Below are 10477 nucleotides of genomic sequence, written 5' to 3' on the forward strand. Positions count from 1 at the left end.
TCTTTACACAGGATATCAGAGTTCCCTGAACCACAGAGTAGCACACTTTGTGACAAGGATAAACACTTAGCTCCAATTTGATTTTCCCATTGATCATTTTGACCTTGTTGATCAACTTGTGCCTCATGTCTGCCTACTGTCTGAACAACCCTGGTCAAAATGAGAAAAAACGCACACACTCTTCTCTTGAGATCGCAGCTGACAGTGACTTGTCTGGCCAGGTGGAGATCTCCTCTCTCACAGTGACCTGTGCACATCTGTCTGGCCAGGTGGAGATCTCCTCTCTCACAGTGACCTGTGCACATCTGTCTGGCCAGGTGGAGATCTCCTCTCTCACAGTGACCTGTGCACGTCTGTCTGGCCAGGTGGAGATCTCCTCTCTCACAGTGACCTGTGCACATCTGTCTGGCCAGGTGGAGATCACCTCTCACAGTGACCTGTGCACTTCTGTCTGGCCAGGTGGAGGAGCTCCTCTCTCACAGTGACCTGTGCACATCTGTCTGGCCAGGTGGAGATCTTCTCTCTCACAGTGACCTGTGCACATCTGTCTGGCCAGGTGGAGATCTCCTCTCTCACAGTGACCTGTGCACGTCTGTCTGGCCAGGTGGAGGAGCTCCTCTCTCACAGTGACCTGTGCACGTCTGTCTGGCCAGGTGGAGATCTCCTCTCTCACAGTGACCTCTGCACGTCTGTCTGGCCAGGTGGAGGAGCTCCTCTCTCACAGTGACCTGTGCACGTCTGTCTGGCCAGGTGGAGGAGCTCCTCTCTCACAGTGACCTGTGCATGTCTGTCTGACCAGGTGGAGGAGCTCCTCTCTCACAGTGAAACTCAAACAATGTGCTCTGTCCAGCAGAGCTGTTTCCTGCAGGCTGAGAGCCACCACAGGCCTCTTGATTCTCTGAAAATCCAGTAATTCAGGTGTTATTATACCTCAGCCTCCCCTCCAAATCAATACATCTCATGCAGAGCTCATGTACCTTCGACTCCAACAACACAACTGAAGATGACCAGTCATTAGTGCTCTTTCCAAGATCATTGAGTCTTTCATCTGTCTTTGGGCTGTAGAACTGAAGAGCTCTCCTCTTGACAAGTGGCAGTAGGCCAGTCAAACACTGAGCGAATGAGTGAAGTCCAGTTTCTGAGGACTGTAGCCGCCATAAGAGCTGCAGCACCAGTTAAACAGCTGCCTGACGCTGGTGAGGGCGGAGGTCACAGGCCACCTGCTTCTGTTCTGTTGGGTGAGCCAGGAGTGATGAGAAGTCACACAGAGATCAAATCAAGTAAAACTCCAAGACGATATGCAGAATTGAGGGGTGAAACGAGGAAAAATAATGTTTAATTGTACAACTTTAAGAGACACAAATTGAGGAGCTCACATTTTGCTTCTTGACATCCTAGTGCTCAGCAGTGCCCTCCCATTGTGAAACTGTGTTTCTTTGAAAGATACTGTGATGCTCACCTGCTGTGACTCTCAGGTAATTACAGTGATTATTAATTATGATTACAGGGGGACCTGGACTCATGTGTGAAGTCCTGTTTCTCTGGATTCTGGCTGTTGGGACAGTCTTTACAAAGGAAGACAGAGATGTAGATGGTACAGTAGGAATTATTTAAGTGTTATTTTAGACAGTTGTGATTGAATGTGATTGAGTGTCTTCTGTAAGTAGTTGTGAGTGATTCCTTGAAACATGTTACAGTTTCAGTTCACATTCTGACTTCCTGCTGCTTAGTGTCACAGAGCCCCTCATGTCCTCTTTCAGACTGACCCTGTGACACATCTGGCTCATCTGTCCTGTTCTCCTCCACCCCTCCCTGCTGTTCTCACTGTGTTCTACACTCCTCACAATCACAGCAGAAACTCAGGCCTGGACAGCTGTGAGCTCATCCTGTAAAACCCATTTGCTCAGACACTCTTCAATAACAACATCTTTCTGCTTTTCAGGTGTTTTAATGATTATCTTCAACTTGGGGTACTTTGGGTTGCCTTTAGTGAATTCCACTGCACTCGCAACAGAATTAATTCTGAAAGCAAGTAAGTGACAATAATGATCTGTCCACTGTTCTCTGTGTAACATGCGCTGTTAACTTTTCTTCATCTTTAGGAAAGGTTATAAAGTATTTAAGGTGCAAAAATATTCTTAGTTAAAAATGTTGTTCTGTTTAAATGCCTGTGTGACAACTCCAGCTCAATAAGGACCACAAACACAGCCCTGCCAACGTGTCACCTTAGAGTTCTGTGTTTCCAGTGCTCTGTGTTCAATCTCACAGACACTCCAGCCTACTGGGTGATTCACTGGTGCTCTCTTGGGGGAGTCTGCATGGTCTTTTGTTTCTCTGTTCTTCTTTAAATGACTCAGTCAGACCTTTCCACTAACTCTTCCTTATCTTCGTTAATCACTAACACTACCAGACACTGGAGTATTCAACAAGACGTCACATCACCCAATCAGTCTTCTTTACACTGGTCACTTTTCATTGATTATAATTACTGACACTCAATTAGAGTAGCTCTCCTCTCCTGGTTTCTCTATAATCTGCAAGATCAAGCTCTTACTAAGTTTGGATTTGCTGCTGAGCAGTTCTGTTTCACACAAACAGTTCAAACCTCAAGCAGAGCAGTTCTCTACACTTCCCCTCATTCTGCCCAGGTGGTTTGGGGTCCTCTGGCCAGGAGGGCAGCCTTCAGCCAAGCGGGCTAAACCACATTTTGACTAAACACCTTCAACTCTCACCACACCTTCATCTTCCTCCTCATCTTCAGCTCTCACCACACCCTCATCTTCCTCCTCACCTTCAACTCTCACCACACCTTCATCTTCCTCCTCACCTTCAACTCTCACCACACCTTCATCTTCCTCCTCACCTTCAACTGTCACCACACCTTCATCTTCCTCCTCACCTTCAACTCTCACCACACCTTCATCTTCCTCCTCACCTTCAACTCTCACCACACCTTCATCTTCCTCCTCACCTTCAACTCTCACCACACCTTCATCTTCCTCCTCACCTTCAACTCTCACCACACCCTCATCTTCCTCCTCACCTTCAACTTTAGATAAACCTTTATTACTTTCATTTCTTTTATCTTGGTCTCATCTCTTCATAAAACTTTTATTCCAAACTCTCCATTATTTTACCCATTAATGTCATCTTTCTCTACAGAGAGGAATGAAAAGAAAAAAAATGAGAAAAACAAGGAATGAAAAAAGGAATAAAACAATAAAAAGTTTGAGCTGATGAATCTACTGAACATTTTTTAGGATCAGTAGTGAAAGAAATGAATGATCAGTTTCTTTGTAGCTGGTGGAGTGGAGATTCTTTGGCCTTTAACTGACATGATGAGCTTGTTGTGAAGAGTCACTCTCAGAGTGTAGAAAGTTCTAGTATTATTGAAAAACAGTACCAAAGTAAACTTAGACAAGGCAGACCAAATCAATTTCTTAACACTTCTGTGTGTTAAAATGTGCCATTTAGTGCCTGTGGAATGTTTTTCACATTTTATCACTACACCAGTATCACCATAAAATGTGATAGCAGTGTCAGTAGTTTTAAAAAGAATCAGTAAAATTATGATGTCAGATGTTCTGCCACCACTTGCTTATCAGTATCAATGTCTTGAATTCCAGCTAAAGGCTACCGAGCTGTGAAAGATCTTCGCTTGGTGGTCGTGCCCTGTGAATCCCTCTTTGTGATCTGCGGTGTTGTGCGTCTGATGTATAATTACTGTGAGTATCTCAGCCATGAGTTCTAGCAGTTATCCTTTATACAGTAGTAATGGAGGACAGAGACAGAGCAGGAGAAAACTGAAGGTTGTTTTAACATCTGTGGTAAAAATACAAGCAGCTGTTGGTACATTCTAGGAAAGGATTTTATTGACACAGTTATGTAAGATGATAAAATACATGTGAGATTTGTAAAGAGGTTGAGTATTTACAATTTCACTCAACTGATACCCTTACTGGAAGCTTTTCCAGTAACAGGAGATCAGGAGGGATAAACAAGTCAGTCACCCAGCTCTGCCCTACAGCTTGTCTCCTTCTGAATGGGGTTCGAGTCTCCTCCTGCTTTGGCCAGGAGGCTGCCCACTGACCAAGCAGGTCAACCTGTCTCACCAGGAATTCCAGGCATTTACAAGGCATTCAGTTCTTGGATACTGTTGATCCCAGTGAAATAAAGTTTGTTATCTAAGCAATTGAAGGAAAGAGAAGTAATGAATTCTGCTGCAGAATTTTTGATTGTTTCATTTGAACACCAGCTTCTGAAAAATTGATCTTTGAAGACAGAAAAACAAAATTTTGCCTGCTGTTATTTTGCTTTTGTCTGTATTTTTTTGTCTTCTGAGAGGACACAGTAAGAGATAAAAGAAATGTGATTGTTTACACTTAATGCCCCAGGGGTTCGCTTCAGTGTAAGACATGAACCAGGCCTCTGTTATGTTGAGGGGAGAATATTCCAGGTGGAAATTGGCTCTGGGTGCCTGGATCACTAAAGGGTTTTAAACACCCTCACCCTACAGGTACCTCTTCACAGAAGGTCCTTCCTTAATTGAACTGATCACAGCAAGTCTGGAACATCTCAGAGTCTGACAGCCAGGGACACAGGCAGGTTCCTGCTGTAGTTTCTTAGAGGTACTGAGGCCCAGATATCTTCAACTGGAAGATATACTGTGTACAGTAGATATACCAGAGAGCAGCCGGTCTGGTGAGAGATAAGGCCCTCTGCAGGAAGTTTGTCTTGGTTTCCTGTTGTCAGTGTTGCACTTCAGGAATGAAGCAGCGTGTCCATTCAGGCACAACACTTTTATTTAGGTTTCTGTCAAATTTACAGAGGCTATTAATTAGTGCTGCTGTGTTTCACCCCAGTGCGACATTTGCTGTTATATTATACTTTTAAACCAAAGTTCGTGCGCTTGGGTAAAAACACTGCAGTCAATTCACACAAAAATAATAATGTTAACAGAAACTCACATCAATTAAACTGAAAAATGTTTTTTAGCATTGTGCATTACATCAGCAGTGCTTGGGAACTTATTTACATCACCATTCACAGCTCTGACCTGTTCCTGGGAATACTGGTGTGACGTTGTGTGAAAACAGAATTGGGTGTGTCTCATACAGAAAGACATACTCTTCTTGTGACAAAGGAAGTGTCACAGCTGAAGGAGACACTTGATTTATCAGCCTCTGTTAATCTCAACACAACCTCAGGCTGGATAATGCTCTTGTCCAAACTGGGTGGTGTTGTACTCTATATGTGCTGCTGTATACAGTATGTACAGGTACTGTACTGCTCAGCTCTGTTGACTGTTGACTCATCACAATTGTGGGGATGAAGTACAGGTACAGGTATATGTATATCTATGTATCTCATTAACTCTGTGACACCAATGTTTTTCCTTACAGACTTGAATAATTTTTCTTAGGTAACCTTAAGATTACAACATCTTTGGTTTTTCTCTTTTTGATGATTTTAAACTGATGGGAATGTTTAGTTTGTTTAAACTTGTTTTTTGTCCTCTCCAGATAAGAATAACAAGAATAAGAACAACAAACCCGAGTAAGTAAAAAAGCCAAATATTTCTCACTTTGAATATGTACAGGAACGAGAATTAGTTTTCAAGCTGTTATAAACAGAAAGCAGAATGAATTCTGAAAAGCGTCAGGAAAGCATTTCAACTGTGTTTAAACTTAAGCAAGCATGCCATTCTGTAGCAAAAACGTTTGTTTAGGTACTATATTTAAAAAAAAAGTCTTAAACATTAAATTGGGTATATGTAATATATATGTATGAAAATCGTAAAATAACACTTATGTTTTACAGGATAGAGGGAAAATTACCGGCATTACAGACATTATTGCAAAAACAGGAGGTACTGTATGTTTCTTATTTTTTTCTGCTCTTAATAGGACTGACAAAAAGACCAATACCAGCTGAATCCAGAAATCTGAGAGGCATTTAAACTGATGAGTGTTATAGGTTTGCACTTAATAAAACTGGATCCTGTTTGTCCAGGGAAATGCCTGGGAAAGTTCTGCATCAGGGAAATCTAAAGTCAGTGTGCAGTGAAATTTCCAAAGACTGTTTCAGTCGTCCTAAAAGCAGGAAAAGACATTAGGAATGAGGGGCAGCAGTCTGTAGGAGAGTTTATGGACAGGAGGACAGGAAAGGTGAGTCACAGCACACAGGTAGGGCTGTATAATAATAATACTAATACTAATAACAGATGAATAAATGAATAATAAGCTGTTTGTTGGTGTTGTTCCTAATGCCCCTGTGTGATTGTCCAGGACACAGGTCACCCTCAGGAACTGGAGCTCAAGCCTTCACTGGGCTCTGATGGGGCCACATAGGACATATTTAACTCAAGACTCTTCTCTTGCTAAAGGCTCTTGAGTTGTTGCTGCTCCAGATGGGCAGGTTGTGAATCACACACATCTTTAATTAGCAGTTATTGGTGTCTCCTTTCCCTTTGACACTTTCCCCTGTTTACTGTGGTAATTCCAGAATTACCACTTTGAGTAGAAACCTGTTGTAATAAACAATAACCAATGAAACTCCAAATGAAAAGACTTTTTCACAAGGAGCTGAAATGTGTGGCTCTCTTATCCCCTGTGGGTTTGTAGACGCTGATCCATTGACAGTCCCTCACAGACAGACTGCAGTCCAGTGAAAGTGTCTCTTTCTGTTACAGAGAGACTCCAACCGCCCTGAAGAAGAGAGAAGCCCAGGAGAAGCTCAGCTCAATAAGGAGTCTGACTGATGGCAGGACCCAGACCTGAAGAGAGCAGGAACACCGACTCCCACCGACTCTCACCGACTCCCACCGACTCCCATAGACACCCATAGACACCCACTGTCACCCACTGTCACCCACTGTCACTCAGTGTCACCAGCACCCACAGACACTCACTGTGAGGTTGTGTGTCTTGTTTGGTGGTGAGAAGTGTAACTTGTTTTCCAACTCGTTGACTGTCCCACCAGAGGAAACAACACACTAGACCTTACACTATACTAATGTACCCGGTGCTTACAAAGCAGCACCTCACCCCCTCTTGGACAATCTGACCACATCTCCCTGTTCCTACTCCCAGCCTACTTACGACTTCTCAGACGCACCAAGGGTTCAGTTCTAGCTGTAAAAACATGGACCAAAGAGGCAGAATCAATGCTTCAGGACTGTTTTAAGTGCACAGACTGGAGTGTGTTCAAAGACGCAGCCTCCCACGGATCCCACACCGATATTGACATGTCTGCATCATCAGACACCAGCTACATCGGCAAATGTGCTGATGATGTGGTGAGCGTTAAAAAGATACGCAAACTCCCAAATCAAAAACCCTGGATGGTCACCGAGATCCGCTGCCCGTGATGCAGCCTTCAAATCTGGTAATGAGGAAGAATTGAGAGGGGCTAGGAAAAAATTAAGAGCTGGCATAAAATCTGCCAGGAAACAGTACAAATCCCAGATAGAACACCACTCCAACACCAACGCTAACCCACGACGCATGTGGCAAGACACACATACAATCACAAGCTACAAGAGCAAAACAAGCCCTGTAAGCGCTACTGACCCCTCTCTTCCAAACAAGCTTAACACCTTCTACGCTTCGAAGCTCATAACCCTGAACCATCCACCTGGACCACTGACTCCCCTGCCACCCCACCCCCCACACTGTCCAAGCTAGATGTGTGGAAATCACTAAGTAGAGTGAACACACAGAAAGCTGCTGGACCTGATGGTATCCCTGGCCTGGTACTCAGAACATGTGCCTGGCAGATAGCTGATGTCTGTACTGCTCAGCCCACTGCTTTACTCCCTGTTCACCCGCGACTGTACTGCGACGTTCAGCACAAACACCATCATCAAGTCTGCTGACAATACCACAATCGTGGGCCTGATCACTGACAACGATGAGGCTGCCTACAGGGAGGAGATAAAACAGCTTGCAGACTGGTGCCGAACCAACAACCTATGTCTCAACATCAGCAAAACATCAGCAAAACCAAAGAGCTGATCGTTGACCTCAGGAGACAAGGAAAAGTCCACTCCCCCATCTACATCGGAGGGTCTGCAGGAGAGATGATGAAGAACTTCAAATTCCTAGGTGTTCACATCTCTAAGGACCTCACATGGACACTCAACACATCCAGTCTCATCAAGAAGGCACAACAGCGGCTGTACTTCCTGAGAAGGCTGAAGAAGATACGCTTGTGTCCACAGATCCTTAACAACATCTACAGATGTACGGTGGAGAGCATACTGACCAGCTGCTTCACAGTCTGGTACGGCAACTGCACCGCATCCGACTGTAAGGCACTGCAGCGGGTGGTCAAAACTGCCCAACACATCATCAGCAGTGCCTTACCATCCATCCAGGAACTCTACAACACCAGGAGTCTGAAACAAGCCACCAAAATTATGTCTGACCCCACTCACCCAGGTCATAACTTATTTGTCCCCCTACCATCTGGCAGAAGGTTCCGGACAATCCAGTCGCACACAACTAGAGTCCAAAACAGCTTCTTCCCCAGAGCCGTCAAGCTGGTGACGCCCCCAGTCCCTCCCAACATACTGTCATCTCTCCTCACGTCTTCCTGTACCCACAATGACTGTACTCCTACACCACTACACACACCACAACTGAATGGAAGCTAAAAATGGACTTAAAACCATATTATTTGTAATATTTATTAATCACCATACTGTTCCCCAAATTACCTTGCACTCTTTTTGTCCTGTTGTATTATTTTCTCTGTTTGCATATTTGCACAGTTTTGATTACGTTAATGTTATTACACTGTTATTGTTATTGTGTTGCTGTCTATTGTCTTATCCTCTGTTCTATTTATATACTGCACCTGAGTGACTAATGAGAAACACTTTTCACTAGAATATGCACCTGTGTAAGTATAATGACAAATAAAATAAAGTTGAAAGTTAAAGTTGTTTTGATATGTAAAGTCCTGTGTGAGTCTGTTTCACTCATGTTAATTGTTTACTGTTTGGTCCATCTGTGTATGAGAATGGACTGAACCTGGACCTGTTTTTTTTACTAGTGTTAGTGCCTCTCTGAACTGTACACAGAGTCTACTGGCACTGAGTCCTCCACATGCAACAAGAAGCAGGACTCTAGAGAATTCCTGCTACAGAACCAGGCAGGTCTGCGGGATCACTCTGTGGACATATTTCTGCAGAACGCTATTGAGGTGAACATCTCAACAGCACGAGGGAAAAAACAAAGAATTTAAGAAACCAGGCTGCAAGTGTGGGAAAGGGACAGAGTCCATGTGAGGAGTAATAATCTCGACCTTCTGCCATTGATAACCCTCAGTAATGATCAGTCACTTAGGATCAAGGCTGATGAGCTACAAGCAAGTGTCAGCTGTCTCTATGGCTGCAGGACTGCTGGCCTCTACAGAGACTTGTCTCACAGACTCAGATTTGGACCCGGACCTGACCTTTGATGGGTTTGGCGCCCTGCTCGTGCTGGACTGAGACAGAACTGTCTGGGAGTGTATCAGCATCGTCACAGTGCGAGAGAGGCTCTGTCTGCCTGATATTGACTTGCTCTCAGTATCAGGGAGACCTTTTCATCTGCCCAGAGAATTCCCCCAGATGTCCATAACCGTTGTGTACATTCCCCAAAGCAAATGATACAAAGACAGTAAACAGCCCTTGTAATGTGACTCTGTTAAAGCTCTGTCCCCCAACGCACCTAATTTGATCCTGGGTGATTTTAACTACTGCAGCCCGAGAAAGTCTTTGAATAATTTCTCCCAGTATGCCAACTGCCCAGCTTGTAACAGTAGAACCCGGGTTCAATCAGAGAGGCGTACGAGGCTGCTGTGGATCCTTCTCTGGGCTCATCTGAGCTCAGCACTGCTCCTCACACCCACCTGCAGGACAGCACTGCAGAGGGAGGAAGCTCAGTGCTGCCAGTCAGGGGCTGTTCTTCTTGCACCGCCTGGTCTGGCCTGTTACACCTGCGACCAGTCAGCCAGACTCACAGCTGTGCTCTGCAGTTATACATCTTTCTGCAAGGAAACGGTGATTCTTACAAAACCCATTCCAATTTATTCAGGTAGTGAGCCTTGGGTAAACAAATAACAGAAGAGCCAACCTGCCACAAGTACACTGCTTCACCACAGGGCAGCGAGCCTGTGAAGAGGGAAGTCAGGTCTGACGTTGTTTCTGTGTGTCTGAAACATGGCTGCCATTGTGATCTCTGTCTGCTGCTCTTTCCCCTCGTTGCCACTGGCTCTGCTGTTGTTTTTGTTGTCTCCTCTGTGTTTGTTCTCATCCCTTCTGTTGTCATTTCTACCAGTCTAGTTACCCCCAGACAGACAGTCCTGTTAGTTCTGCTCCACTGACTGATCTATGAACAGACCAGGGCTTCCAGCTGATCTGATCTTCTGTCACTGGCTCAGTCTCTGTGGGCTTTGGGAAACAAGACCCTTCCAGCGTCACCTGCACTGC

General features: G+C 44.7%; 1 protein-coding gene across 6 annotated transcripts in view; it reads left to right on the forward strand.

Annotated features, from left to right (window-relative positions):
- Nucleotides 1-8953, forward strand: part of LOC107076205 (uncharacterized) — a 75709-nt gene extending 66756 nt beyond the window's left edge. For all 6 annotated transcript variants that reach the window (XM_069181731.1, XM_069181735.1, XM_069181733.1 and 3 more), the window contains 6 exons: nucleotides 1508-1594; nucleotides 1943-2032; nucleotides 3627-3725; nucleotides 5523-5556; nucleotides 5821-5869; nucleotides 6692-8953. In XM_069181731.1, the coding sequence (XP_069037832.1) occupies nucleotides 1508-1594; nucleotides 1943-2032; nucleotides 3627-3725; nucleotides 5523-5556; nucleotides 5821-5869; nucleotides 6692-6760 (428 nt within the window). In that variant the 3' untranslated portion in view covers nucleotides 6761-8953. The remainder of the gene's footprint in view (nucleotides 1-1507; nucleotides 1595-1942; nucleotides 2033-3626; nucleotides 3726-5522; nucleotides 5557-5820; nucleotides 5870-6691) is intronic.
- Nucleotides 8954-10477: the final 1524 nt, after the last annotated feature.

The sequence above is a fragment of the Lepisosteus oculatus genome, chromosome 21 (assembly GCF_040954835.1).
Source record: "Lepisosteus oculatus isolate fLepOcu1 chromosome 21, fLepOcu1.hap2, whole genome shotgun sequence".
NCBI lineage: Eukaryota > Metazoa > Chordata > Actinopteri > Semionotiformes > Lepisosteidae > Lepisosteus > Lepisosteus oculatus.